The 15,333-nt window shown below is 40.9% G+C and overlaps 1 protein-coding gene across 2 annotated transcripts in view; it reads right to left on the bottom strand.

The window, feature by feature from the left end:
• Positions 1-15,333, bottom strand: part of IL13RA1 (interleukin 13 receptor subunit alpha 1) — a 78,356-nt gene that overhangs the window by 33,617 nt on the left and 29,406 nt on the right. The window contains exons 6-10 of one of the 2 annotated variants that reach the window (XM_061408401.1): positions 14,613-14,764; positions 8,662-8,751; positions 8,297-8,429; positions 4,475-4,571; positions 795-879 (exon numbers count right to left, since the gene is read on the bottom strand). In XM_061408401.1, coding sequence (XP_061264385.1) covers positions 795-879; positions 4,475-4,571; positions 8,297-8,429; positions 8,662-8,751; positions 14,613-14,764 — 557 coding nt within the window. The remainder of the gene's footprint in view (positions 1-794; positions 880-4,474; positions 4,572-8,296; positions 8,430-8,661; positions 8,752-14,612; positions 14,765-15,333) is intronic. The other variant, XM_061408402.1, reaches the window with a different exon arrangement.

The following is a 15,333-nucleotide window of genomic DNA, read 5'->3' as shown; positions in this document are numbered from 1 at the left end:
GGGATTGTCCTGACCTAGGGATCAAACTCGCATCTCCTGTGTCTCCTGCATTGCAGGCAGATTCTTTATCATGGAGCCATGAGGGAAGCCCTTTGACTGTTTATCTTATGTTTATATTTCCCCAAATTAAATTTGAAAGATTATCCAAGAGTCAGAAGACCTACCTATCAGTTTAGTTTCATAAAGGAGGCTCTTCCCCCTGCATGTTTGGATCAAATACATTCTCTTCCCCAGAGAGAGAATGAAGCCCAGCAATACAAACTGGGTGAAGTATTCTGGGGATTTCTTAAATATTATGTTTGGCCTGAGATACAGCATTTTAAATCAGTTCTTTAATCTTTTAGACAAAATGTACTTTAAAATAACCAATTTTGAAATGAAATTCTGACCCATGCTACAACATGGATGAACCTTGAAAACATTATGCTAAGTGAAAGAAGTCAGACACAAAAGGCCAAATATTGTAGGATTCCATTTATATTAGGTACCTAGACTAGGCAACTTCATAGAGACAGAAAGCAGAATTAGAGGTTGTCAGGTGTTGAGGGGAATGGAGAATTATTGTTTACCAGGTACAGTTTCTGTTTAGGATGATGATAACATTCTGGAAATAGTGAGGATGGTTGAGGATGGTCCAACAACATTGTAAATGTACTTAATGTCATTGACCTGATATTTAAAACTGGTTAAAATGGTAAATTTTATGTTATGTATATTTTACCAAAAAAAATTTTTTTAATCCTATAGCCTCCCCTCAAAAAATCAATTTTATACCCCATATAGTCAGTACTTACCAGGGTATCATCATTCTGGTCTCCAAACATTTCTTTAAAAATCTTGCCAGGATCAGGAATTGGAGGGAATATAATGATCTTGAGCCTTTAAGAAAACAGGGACATTTCTGATCAAATCTTCCAGTCCATAGAAATGTTCCTCTTAAATACAGCCATATTAAAAGAGGGCTTAGACAAAAGACATGGTACGCAAGTCATCTTTAGTGATAATGCAGTTGTGAAGAAATTTCTAAAGCACGCTGAGAAATCAATGTCTCAAGAGTATCAAGAGTGGGTTTTCCAGCTTTATTGAGGTATACTTGACAAACAAAAATTGTATAAATCTGAGGTGTACAAAGTGAGTTTTATGTAGGTGTACATTGTGAAAAGATCATCACAATCAAGGTAATTAACATATCCATCACCTCACATAGTTATAATTGTGTGTGTGGGCCTGTGTGTGTGTGTGTTATACCCTATCATTTAAATAATAATGGTGTTTTACTTATCACAGATCACATGGGAGCCTGCTGTTTATAATTTTTTTTAAAAAAATCTGAGAACAGGGGACATTCCTCTTTAATTTTTCTTTTCTTTTTCTAATTCGTCTTCTATTTTAAATTTTTTTTCAATTTTTCTAATTGAAGTATAGTTGATTTACAATGTTGTGTTAATTAGTTCTGTACAGCAAAGTGACTTAGTTATACATATAAACGTATATTCTTTTCCACTATGGTTTACCACAGGATACTGAATATAGTTCCCTATGCTGTACAGTAGGACCTTATTATTTGTCCATTCTATACATAATTGTTTGCATCTGCTAACTCCAAATTCCCAATCCGTCCCTTCCCCCACACCCCTCCCCCTTGCAACCATCAGTCTATTCTCTATGTCTGTGATTCTGTTTCTGTTTCACAAATAAGTTCATTTGTGTCACAGTTTAGAGTCCACAATAAGTGATATCATATGACAAATGATAATCTCCCACTGCATCAATGTTGCTGCAAATGGCATTATTTCATTGTTTAATAGCTGAGTAATATTCCACTGTATAAATATACTACATGTTCTTTATCCCTTTCTCTGTCAATGGATATTTAGGTTGTCTCCATGTCTTGGCTATTGTAAAGAGTGCTGTTATGAACATAGCAGTGCATGTATCTTTTTGAATTACCGTTTTGTCTGAATTCTGTTTTTGCATCTGATAGTATTACATTGGCCCAAAAGTTCATTCAGGTTTCTCTGTAAGATGGTGTGGAAAAACCCAAACGAACTTTTTGGCCAATCCAACAGTACCCTCTGGTGCACCGACCTCATCTCCTAGGTCTCTAAATATTGATGTGTCCTAGGGTTCAGTGTTTTGCCCTCTTTATCTCCCTCACTTTATGAGCACTCTCTTCTGGTCTTAGGGCTTTAAATCTATTTATATGCTGAGGACTCCCAAATTTCTAACTCTGGCCCAAACCTCTTCTTTAAACTCCTGTATACTCATGTATACAGGTAATGATTCAGCATCTCTACCTGGATATTTAATAGGCATTCCAAACTTATCATGTTCAAAACTGAAGTTCTCACCTTTTCCCTAAAGTCAGATCTCCTCCCAATCTTCCCCATCTCAGTAAAAGGCTGCAATATTCACTCAGGTGCTGAAGCCAAAAATCTAAGAGTTATCCCTTGAATCCTCAATTACTCCTACAACCTCCAAAAACAAGCAGCCATCAGCAAGTGCTATTATTAATTTCATCTTCAAAATACATCCTGCTGCTGCTGCTAAGTCACTTCAGTCATGGCCGACTCTGCGCAACCCCATAGACGGCAACCCACCAGGCTCCCTCGTCCCTGGGATTCTCCAGGCAAGAACACTGGAGTGGGTTGCCATTTCCTTCTCCAATGCATGAAAGTGAAAAGTGAAAGTGAAGTTGCTCAGTCGTGGCCGACTTAGCGACCCCATGGACTACAGCCTACCAGGCTCCTTCATCCATGGGGTTTTCCAGGCAAGAGTACTGGAGTGGGGTGCCATTGCCTTCTCCACAAAATACATCCTGCATCAGAATATTTCTTACTACCTTCATTGCAAACCTCCTGGCCTACACTATTCTCATCTTTCCACCCAAGCACTACAATGTTTCTCAACTGGTCTATCTGCTTTTTACTCTTGTCCAAGTCAAGTCTTCACTCAACAATACAACGATCCTTTATGACAGTCAATCCAATCACATCCCTCTCCTGCTTAAAACTCTCTAATATTTTCCCATCATGCTTAGGATAACATCTCAATTCCATGCCACAACCTACATGATCTGGTCTTGCCAGCCTCTCCTGCCTCATATCCTCTTGTTCTCCCCCCTTGTATGCTCTCCTCTAACAAGACACACTAAGCTCATTCCAGCCTCAGGACCTTTGCACTTGCTGTTCTTTTGGCCTAGAATGTTCTTTCTTTGAATATCTGACTGGCTAACTCCTTTAAGTCTGTCTTCAAATGTCACTTTCTCAGAGAGGCCTTCCCTGGCATTCCATGTAAGAGTAGCCTCATATCACTTCCTAGCCTTTCTCCCCAGCCCAACTCTATAACTTTACTACTCACTATGTGAACCCATAGGTAGGGATTTTGTCCTGTTCAGCACCACAGCTCTAGCAATTAGAAGAGTGCCTGGCACATAATGCTGACAAAGGTCCATCTAGTCAAAGCTATGGTTTTTCCAGTAGTCAAGTATGGACGTGAGAGTTGAGCACCAAAGAATTGATGCTTCCGAACTGTGCTGCTGGAGAAGACTCTTGAGAGTCCCTTGGACTGCAAGGAGATCCAACCAGTCAATCCTAAAGGAAATCAGTCCTGAATATTCATTGGAAGGACTGATGCTGAAGCTGAAACTCTAATAATTTGGCCACCTGATGTGAAGAACTAACTCATTGGAAAAGACCCTGATGCTGGGAAAGATTGAAGGCAGGAGGAGAAGGGGATGACAGAAGATGAGATGGTTGGATGGTATCACCGACTCAATGGACATGAGTTTGAGCAAGGTCTGGGAGTTGGTGATGGACAGGGAAGCCTGGCGTGCTGCAGTCCATAGTGTCACAAAGAGTCAGACATAACTGAGCAACTGAACTGAACTGAGCTGGCACATAAATAGGCACTCAACACATGCATGTTTAAAGAATACTGAAATAATGATAAAATATTGATTCTAGAACCAGCTTAGTAAACTTATTCCAACTTTAGGTATTTTCCTGAAAGAGCAAATAATAGCACCAGACTAGTCCCTATGATGAAATCAAGAAAGTAAAAAATTCTCCAAGAATGAGTATCATGTCTTAGAACTTGAAGTACTTTATCCTATAGCATTAAGTAGCAACTCATTTTGCCTTCACATTAGACAAGTCATTTAATTGGTAATGATCTCCACTTCTAAAACTTAAGAGCTAGCAACTAACGGTTGACAAATTAGGTGTTTTAGGGAGTTGAGTGAACGTAAGTCTTATCAACATTCTAAAACTGTACAAACAGAGCGCTGCCTGAGCAGCACCTTGGAAGACTAACACTTTGCTCACTAGAAAATGGGCACAGTAATACTTGCCACGCCATCCTACCAAAAGCCAGGTATAGCCAAAATGCTGCCAACACACTGGGAAGACATCAAACACACCCACAAAGAATAGTAGCCAGGCTAGCAGAAAGCCTGCCTGAGCAGCTGCCTTACCTTTTCAAATACAGCAGAAGGACAATGACTGCGGCTGCAACGATGACTGGAATGATGAGTAATGTGGTTATGTAAAATGTCTGATTGGCCTTCTGACCTGGAAAATGGAAAGCAAACAGAAAGACATGAGAAATAAAACCTTTTGAGAAATAAACTAAGCAATCTTGTTATATTAGACTAACGAGATTACAGCTATTTCTGCCCTCTACACCAACATATTCCCCTAAATTCTTCAATTCTCTTGTCTTTTGTTATGTTACTAGTGGGGAGGGGGGAGTCCTACTCTAAAATTCCATGGATGAATAAGCACCTTAAGGATTATCTGAAACCAGGATATCTTAATTGGTTTTAGACACTATTAACAAAGAAGTTATATTTTTAAAATATGTCATCTCATTAACACCAATTATCTTGTTTTATTGGTTATTTAGCATTATTGTTGTCATTGTTTTAGTTGCTAAGTAGTGTCCAACTCTTCTGTGACCCCATGGCTGCAGCCCACCAGGCGCCTCTGTCCCAAGGAATTCTCCAGGCAAGAATACTGGACTGGGTTGCCATTTCTTCCTCCAGAGGATCTTCCCAATCCAGGGATCAAACTCACATCTCCTGCACTGGCAGGTGGATTCTTTACTGCTGAGCCACCAGGGAAGTTCTAGAGATAGATAATATTATTTCCCATTTATACAGATGAGAGGTATAAGGCTGAGAAAGGTTTAATGGCTTGTCCAGAGGGTTTAATAAGTAATGGAGTCAAGCCTAAAACCCAGCACTGTCCAATTCCAAATCCTTTCATTAACTGCCTTGCTACACTTAACACTTAGAATGGCATATGTCTATTTATATCCTCATCTTTTCCATGAGGGCATGAACATCTGGAAAGCATCATCAGGGCCTAGCATTGTGTTAGGCAGCCTCTAAGATGACTCTAAATGATCCTTGCCTCCTGATATTCACACCCTTGTGTAATTCTCTCCCCTTTAGGGTGGGCTAGACTAAATGTGTCAGAGAAGGCAGTGGTAACCCACTCCAGTACTCTTGCTTGGAAAATCCCATGGATGGAGGAGCCTGGTAGGCTGCAGTGCATGGGGTCACTAAGAGTTGAACACAACTGAGCGACTTCACTTTCACTTTTCACTTTCATGCATTGGAGAAGGAAATGGCAACCCACTCCAGTGTTCTTGCCTGGAGAATCCCAGGGATGGGGGAGCCTGGTGGGCTGCCATCTATGGGGTCGCACAGAGTCAGACACGACTGAAGTGATTTAGCAGCAGCAGCAGACTAAATGTGTGAACCACAACAGTGATGGAATGTCCCTTCTGAGACGAGGTTATAAAGGGCTGTGGTTCTCATATTGGGTGTTCTCTTATACGCTCTTTCTTTCTTGGACCACTCACTTGGGGAAGCCAGCTGTCATGTCATAGGGTAGCCCTGTGGGGAGGTTCAAGTGGTAAGGGACTGAGAGAGACCTCCGTATTAGTTTCCTAGAGCTGCTGTAAAGAATCGCCATATACTGGTTGACCCAAAACAATAGAAACATATTCTCTCATAGCTCTGGTGGCCAGAAGGCCAAAATATTAGCTTCTGGTGGCTCTCAAGAATCCTTGGCATTCCTTGGCTTGTAGCTGCATCACTCCAATCTCTGCCTTCATCTTCACATGGCCTTCTCTGTTTCTGTGTATTCTCTCTTCTTCTGATAAGGATACTAGTCACTGGATTTAGGACCTGCTCTCAGCCCTTAAGGGCTTCCCTGGTGGCTCAGATAGTGAAGAATCTGCCTGCAAGGCAGGAGACCTGGGTTTGATCCCTGGGTCAGGAAAAGCCTCTGAAGAAGGGAATGGCAATTCACTCCAGTATTCTTGCCTGGAGAATTCCATGGACTGAGAAGCCTGGCAGGCTACAGTCCATGGGGTCACAAAGAGTCAAACACAACTGAGAGACTAACACTTTTACTTTTCACTTTTCACTTAGCCCTTATGGCCTCCTCTTAACTTGATTACATCTGTAAAAATTCTATTTCCAAATAAGGTCATATTCATATGCATGAGGAATTGCAACTTGAACATATCATTTGGAGGCACAAAATGAAACCTTCTAAAGCCTCCATCCAGCAGCCAGTGTGAAAATGAGGATTTGCAATGACCATATAAGTGATCTTGAAAGTGGATTCTCCAGCACCAGTCAAGCCTTCAGATGGAACCACAGTCCCAGTCAACAGCTTGACTGGAACCTTATGAGAGAACTTGAGCCAGAGGTACCTAGCTAAGTTGTGTCCAGATTCCTGAGCCATGGAAACTGTGAGATAGTGAATATCTATTTTTTAAGACACTAATTTCTTATGCAATAATATAATGTAGCCTGGCATATAGCTTGTTCAATCTCTCAATTAATAGGGCTTGATTACTTCAATAGCCTGCTTCTCTTATTGTTAGGTAGCTGTTGCTGCTGCTGCTGCTGCTAAGTCACTTCAGTTGTATCTGACTCTGTGCGACCCCATAGACGGCAGCCCACCAGGCTTCCCATCCCTGGGATTCTCCAGGCAAGAGTACTGGAGTGGGTTGCCATTTCCTTCTCCAACGCATGAAAGTGAAAAGTGACAGTGAAGTCGCTCAGTCGTGTCCGACTGTTAGCGACCCCATGGACTGCAGCCTACCAGGCTCCTCTGTCCATGGGATTTTCCAGGCAAGAGTACTGGAATGGGGTGCCATTGCCTTCTCCAAGGTAGCTGTTAGGAAGTTCTTAAGTTGGTCCTGTTTTGCCCCATAGAGCCACACACACACACACACAAAAGACAGCCTATTCTCTCTTCTACTTGACACTACCTCAAATACTAGAATTCAGCAAACATGACTCCCTAGGCTTACTTCATTAACTGTGCCTCCCCAAATTTTAACATTCTTCAACATCCTGATTACGCTTTCAGGGAAAAATTCCAGTCTCCTAATATACCTCTTACAATGTGGTGCCCAGGATGGAATACTGTACACTTCAGATGTGGCCAGGACATTGTGCCACACGCTGCAGCATTCCCTTATTCTGGATGCTGTACTATCACTGCTGCCTATGATTATATATGCCTTTGGGAGACATTTAAAGGGTCTGATGTTGAGTCACTTTGAGCTTACCATCTAATAAAACCCTAGCCCCCACCCTACAATACATGTATCCATAAGGCACATGTCTTTTCAATCCTATACTTGATTCTAGCAATTAATAAGTGAAACTTTTTTTTTTCAAACCTGAAAGTGTGAAAGTCACTCAGTCATGTCCAATTCTTTGCCACCCCAAGGACTATACAGTCCATGGAATTCTATAGGCCAGAATACTGGAGTGGGTAGCCTTTCCCTTTCCCAGGGGATCTTCCCAACCCAGGAATCGAATCAGGGTCTCCTGCACTGTAGGTGGATTCTTTACCAACTGAGCTATCAGGGAATCCCAGATACAGGTTTATTTCAATAAAATGTCATCAAGGTCATTGTCATACTCTTGATTCTGTTACCAGCACATAGGATAGTCCTCTAGCACTGCACAATCTGCAGATTTAATCATGCCTGCCTTCTATAGTTTTGTTCAGGTTGTTGGCAAAGATGGAAACAGGACAAAAGAGAGAATAACATCATTTGGATGGCAAATTTTCAAAGAGCTGCATAATGTAAATTAACTCTGAGTGACTTGATAATAATTAAACAGAAAGTATATTTCAATTGTGAGTGTTCTCTGGCTGATGTCAAGAATGAAGAACAGTGCTTTCCCATAATGTTTTCTGCCTCAATTTAGTTTCCATGCATCAATGGTTTAAATTTTAATGAAATCCCATTCTCTTACCTATACTCATCGCTTGACTCCAATTACTCCAGAGTTTGTCATCTTCATAGCATAACTTATTTGTTTTGACTCTTATTCTGACTGTGTTCAAAGTATCAGGAAGAACACCAGGAACCATGAAACAAATTGTACCCTTAGATACAAGATAAAAACACAAGGAATATTACCAGTTTATTCTCTTTCTCTGCTTCTGAATCCTAAATATAATTATCTGCCAAGTTCTGTATATGACAAAGACTTCGTATTGCAATGTAAATTATCTGACTTTAACTCATGAAAAAGAAAATTGGCAATAATCTATAGAACAAAGTACTTTGTTTTCCTTAAAGCAGTTCAAATTTAGGATATGCCTCATCACCAATTACCATTGAGTTTAAGTCCAAATAGCTCAAGTTGAATTCACTGACCTCTAGGTTTCCTTCAAATTCTGTATTCTGACATTTGGCCTCTTCAACCTCAAAAATATAAAAAAATACATAAATTCAAAAGAAATTAAAGACCATATTTTATATCATTTAAGCATTTTAACAAGTTTTTTTTATACCATTAATAGAAGACCAGGTATAGTGGGAAAAAGGGAGGTTTTTTAAAAAATAAATGGTGCTAGGATTGTCATACTGAGTGAAGTAAGTCAGATGGAGGGAGGAAATATCATAGGATAACCCTTGTGTGTGGAATCTAAAAAGAAATGAGGGGATATATGTACACTTATAGCTGATTCACGTTTTTGTATGGCAGAAACCAACACAACATTGTAAAGTGATAATCCTTCATTTAAAAATAAAAATTAAAAAAATAAATGATACAAATGAATTTATTTATGAAACAGAAACAGACTCACAGACTTAGAGGATGAACTTATGGTTAGCAGGGGGAAGGGTTGGGGGAAGGGATAGTTAGGACGTTTGGGATGTACAAGTATACAGTGTTATATTTAAAAAGGATAACCAACAAGGACCTACTGCACAGCACAGGGAACTCTGCTCAATGTTATGTGGCAGCCCGGATGGGAGGGGAGTTTGGGGGAGAATGGATACGTGTATATGTATGGCTGAGTCACTCTGCTGTGCACCTAAAACTATCACTACATTGTTCATTGGCTACATCCCAATACAGGGCTTCTCAGGTGGCAGTAGTGGGATTCGAAGTCCAGATAATAAGTGCTCTTTGGGAAAGTAGTGACCAAAAGAGGTCACGATTGAGCTTATGGGGAGCTGGTTTTGTAAGTGACAAATCATTTGTGAAGAATCACTGAGCTGTCCATAATGCCTTCTGCAATTTTTCTATAGTACACTACATAGCAATACATAGTTTAAAAATATGCTCCCTTGTTGAGAATACGTGCTCAGACGCTCAGTCGTGTCCGACTCTTTGCAACCCCATGGGCTGTAGCCAACCAGGCTCCTCTGTCCATGGGATTCTCCAGAAAAGAATACCGGAGTGTGTTGTCATTTCTTTCTCCAGGGGATCTTCGTGACCCAGGGATTGAAACTGCGCCTCCTGCACTGGGAGGCAGATTCTTTACCACTAGCACTACTACCTGGGAAGCCCAATAACATATCAAATATCAAAAAAGGACTGAGTTAGGACTTGCCTGGTGGTTCAGTGGTAAAGAATCCACCTGTCATGCAGGAGACACAGGTTCGATCCCTGGTGCAAAAAGATCCCACATGCTGGGGTGCAACTATTGGGCCTGAGCTCTAGAGCCTGGGGACTGCAACTACTGAGCCTATGTGCCTCAGCTACTGAAACCCGTGTGCCCTAAAGCCCATGCTCTGCAACAAGACAATCCACAGTAATGAGAAGCCTGCACACCACAAGAAAGAGTAGCCTCTGTTTGCTGCAACTAGAGGAAAGCCCATGCAGCAACAAAGACCCAGCACAGCCAAAAATAAAACCGTTAAACAAAACTATTGTTTTTAAATGACTGAGTTAGAGAAAACAAAAGAAAATGCAAATTTCTCCTCTACACAATTTAAGTCACTTGCTGTATGATGTAAAGAGAATAACCAGTTCCTAAAATGCAGATATTTCAAAATCAACACATGAAAGTCTCTTGCTTCATTTCAATAGTCTACTTTTGGCAACAGGCCCATGAAAAGACATTCAACATCACTAATATACACTATTATACACTAATATCACTAATATACACTAGTGTATAAAATATACACTAATCATTAGCAAAATATACATCAAAACCACAATCACCTTACACTGTTGATAACAGAATGGCTGTCGTCAAAAAGATAAGAGATAACAAGTGCTGGAGAGGGTGTAGAGAAAAGGAACCCTCATGCACTGTTGGTGGGAATATAAACCGTTGCAGTCACTTTGGAACAGTATGGAGGTTTCTCAAAAAATTAAAAATAGAACTATCATATGATTCAGCAACCCCAAGGAAATCCTGCCATTTGTGACAACATGGAAGAAACCTCAGGGCACTATGTTAAGTGAAATAAGTTAGACAGAGAAAGACAAATACTATATGATCTCACTTGTATATGGAATTCAAATAAGTCAAATTTACTGAGGCGCAGTGCAGCATGGTAATTGCCAGAGGCTGGGGAGTGGGGAAAATGGAAAGATGTTGGTCAGGGGTACAAATTTTCAGTTATGAATTCTGAGGATTTAATGGGGCTTCTCTGATAGTTCAGTTGGTAAGGAATCTGCCTGCAATGCAGTAGATCCTGGTTCGGTTCCTGGGTCAGGAAGATCTGCTGGGGAAGGAATAGGCTACCCACTCCAGTATACTTGGGCTTCTGTTGTGGCTCAGCTAGTGAAGAATCCACCTGCAGTGCAGGAGACCTGGGTTCAATCCCTGGGTTGGGAAGATCCCCTGGGAAAGGGAAAGGCTACCCACTCCAGTATTCTGACCTGGAGAATTCCATGGACTATATAGTCCATGGGGTTGCAAAGAGTTGGACACAAGTGAGCAACTTTCACATGATGATTACAGTTAATAATACTGTACCGTATACCTGAAATTTGCTGAGAGATCTTGTTTTCTCACCACAGAAAAAGCTAAGTCTGTGAGGTTATGAATGAGTTAATTTGATTGTGATAATCATCTCACAATGTATATGATTATTATAACCTTGTATACCTTAAAATAATATTGTACAACCTAAATACATATAATTTTTACTTGCCAATCATACCTCAGTACAGATGGAAAAAATAGTCAACTTCTATCAGAGATGTTTAAACATGGGACAAAGACTAGAACACATGCTATGATTTGGGGCATTCAATGTCATTCACTGAATGGTTCCTACCAGCATTTGTGAAAAGTGAAAGGCCAACTGAATGATGATGAGCCATCCTGTCAATACTTCATATAAGGTCAGAGAAAAAGCTACTCGGGGGTTACTGTACCCCAGTGCTGGCCATATGGAGTCAGAGGCCTGTTGTGTAAATTGATGGTTCTGGGCTCTTGTTCAAATGTAAATCTCCTTGTGTAGTTTATCAGCTGCTCAGATACTTCCGTGAGAAAAGGGAAACAAGGACACAGATTACCAAGTGGATAGCTGGCGGGAATGGGCATGCCCAAAGATAAGTCACTCCATGCTTTATGATTCTGTCATAAGCGACCCCTGACCCAGAGCCATGGATGGCACCAGCTCATGCTCCAGTTTACTTCCCCCTCTTAACTAGAACACCAGGCCAAATAGCTCCTCAAAAAGTCTTGCAAGAAGAACCAAGAAAGGGTCTAACCAGCTGAGCTCAAAAGCAGTGTGCACACAAAAAGCTGATGACAATCTAGGGGATGGAGCAGCTGGTGAACATCTGCTAAGATACAGAACATTAAACTCAAGTGTATAAACAGAGTTAATTCCAAATTGACTACAGTTCTGGTTTTGATGGATAAACTCCACAGTATATATGCTCTCTTCAGTTCAGAAGTTTTTTTTTTTTTTTAAAAAGGTAACAATCCAATAAGAATTTATTAAGTGACAACTGTACACATGGTCTTATACCCAGTGTTCTTGGTTAAAATGTAATACCTGGAGACCAACCTCTGAAGTCATACTTACTAGCTGTGTGGCCTGTAGCAAGTTACTCAACTTGCTCTTTGAGCCTTGTTTCTCACTAAAACATAGGTTAAAAAGGAACCAATTTCATGGATTGCTATGAGCAACTCTATAAGAAGTACATAGAAGACTGTATTTGTAATACATCATGAGCAATAAGTGATGGCTATTACTAGCAAGAGGAAGTACTGAGGGGGTCCCTAGGGGGTTAAGAATAAAAGCTTTGGAGTTAGACTTTTGCTGAAATCTTGAATTCTAACCCTTACTAGAAATGTGACCTTAGGAATAATCTTTGAGACTGAAGTTTTCCTATCTGTAACAGGCCTAGATCCTTGGGGTTACTGTGAGGACTAAATGAGACAACTCAGATAAAGTACTTATTAAAATAGCTGCTGTTGCTGCTGCTGCTGTGTCGCTTCAGTCGCGTCCGACTCTGTGCGACCCCATAGGTGGCAGCCCACCAGGCTACTCCATCCCTGGGATTCTCCAGGCAAGAATACTGGAGTGGGTTGCCATTTCCTTCTCCAGTTGAAATAGCTAATACACAGCAATTGCTTAATACATATTAGCTGGTATTAGTAGCCAGAACAGTACAAAGTAAACACCACCTAACTCCTCCCCCTTACAGGAGCTTATATTTTTAGTCAAGATCATGGGTAGCTAGCAGGACATCATTTAGTGCCAAGTGAGTAATGCAAGTGGCATGTGTCTCTGGATTTCAGACAGAAGAGAGCAGTCAAGGCTGGAATAGTCAAGCATATTTGGCTTTCTGATAACTCAGTTGTAAATTCAAGCCTCACCCCCTCCCCGCATGGAAGCCCTTTGCTTTTTCCTTTTGTGGCATTATTTGGAGACCCTTGTTTCTGGGATGAAAAATGATTATTCTGCTTCAACAAATGCTTTCATTTGCAAATGCCCAGAAGAGCTCTGCTCAGCTGTGGACCTGGTTGCTCCCTCAAGAGTTACAGCCTGTCAACAGCGGCTTATTTTAGTAAATAAAATACTTTAGTTTTCGAAATTCCCATGACGAGCTAAAACAAGTGAACCAAGGGATCTTCCCACATGTGAGATGCAGGACTCCTGTAAAAGCCCATGGTTTCTAACCTCTCAAACTCAAATGGACACAGGGCCCAGGCAGGTAACACAAGTGAGTGGCACAGTTCCAGTGGTCCTAAGGCGCCACCTTATGGCAACTATACCCTCAGGTACCACAGTTTTCAATCCGGGCAGAAAAATCAAATGTAATAGACAAGCAAACAAAACCCCACTTTGTTTTGTGGTCCAAACAAAAATGTCTGAGGTCTGAGTTTGAGATCTCTGTTCTAGAGCATAACAATGCAACTGAGCCCTGAGGTTATGCCACACCCTGTTAGGCCCAGTGCTCCAATGCATGCGTATATGCTCAGTCGCTCAGTGGAGTCCAGCTCCTTGCGACCCCATGGACTGTAGCCCGCCAGGCTCCTCTGTCCATGGAATTCCCCAGGCAAGATTACTGGAGTGGGTTGCCATTTCCTACTCCACAGGGACCTCTAATCTGCTTGTTTTGTATTAGATTCTAAAGAGCATAAATGTACATTATCCAAAAAATACTAACTACTCAGTATTGACTACTCTAGTTGCTACAAACTCCAAAAAAACTGAACAGCCATACTGGAGCCTCTAAGTAGCTACATAATCTGATCTCGGCTCTAGGCTCAGACACCTCTTCCTACTATGTTTTGGTCATGCCAGTCTCCTGTTTCTCACACATGCCAAGCTCATTCCTGCCTAAGTCTTTGACCACGCTGTCCCCTCCACCTCCAGATCATCAAATGGCTAGCTCCTGCTCATTGTTCTGGTCTCATCTCAAATCTCATCACTGTGGATACCTACCCTACCTAATATTCCCTCAGGCCTTGCCATTACCCCACTTAAATTTCTGCATAGCATTCATTCTCTAAAATTAGTTTGCTCATTTATGTACTTATTTTTTAGTAGGTAAGCTTCATGGGCAAATTTTTTTTTTTTTTATCAGGTGTCACATGCACGTAAAATAGTGCCTGGTAGTACACGACAGACATGTAGTAAAAAGACTTTTCAGCAAATACATTAAGGAATGCCTGAACTCTTGTAGGCAATACTATCATAAACCATCAAACCTTCCACCACACGCTGTTTCAGAGAAACCATTATCATCGGGTGACAAATCTATAAGCTATTTTTCATTGATATTTCAATTTATTATACTGTAACAAATGCAAGAAAAATTTCTAAATAACAACTATCTAAAAAAAAAAACTTACATAGAAAATATCATGTGTCTCAGCGTGGCTGTTATTGACTTCTACTTCATAAGACAAGCATTTGCTTTGAAAATTCTGTGGATTTGTCCACTGTACATATAAGTCACCATTTTGGAAGGAGAGATTTTTAATATGTGGAGGATCAGGTTTCACTGAAAGACAAAAAACAGAAGAATACAAATTAATTTCCAGAGTTAATTTTGATGAGATACACATATGGGCTTTCCTAATAGCTCAGCTGGTTAAGAATCCGCCTGCAATGCAGGACAGCCCGGTTTGATTTCTGGGTCAGGACATTCCCCTGGAGAAGGGATAGGCTACCCACTCCAGTATTCTTAGGCTTCCCTGTGGCACAGATGGTAAAGAATCCACCTGCAATGTGGGTGACCTGGGTTCGATCTCTGGGTTGGGAAAATCCTCATTCTTGCCTGGGGAATCCCTATGGACAGAGGAGCTGGCAGACTACAGTCCATGGGGTTGCACAGAACTGGACAGGACTGAGCGACTAAACACGGCACAGCACTTATACGTAGAGACAATGAAGGTCACAAAGGTAAATCAAAATAGGTCTGATGCTTTTAATGGCCTTACATGATCAGACATACAGTTCTAGAATTTCTGATTAATCACAGTTAATGTAGGAAGCTTATTTTTTTTTCTTTGTTTCTTTTTCTTGTTTTTGGCCACACCACACAGTATGCAGGACCTTATTTCCCTGATC

Source organism: Bos javanicus, chromosome X (assembly GCF_032452875.1).
Source record: "Bos javanicus breed banteng chromosome X, ARS-OSU_banteng_1.0, whole genome shotgun sequence".
NCBI lineage: Eukaryota > Metazoa > Chordata > Mammalia > Artiodactyla > Bovidae > Bos > Bos javanicus.
This window is presented reverse-complemented; position numbering and strand designations above follow the sequence as displayed.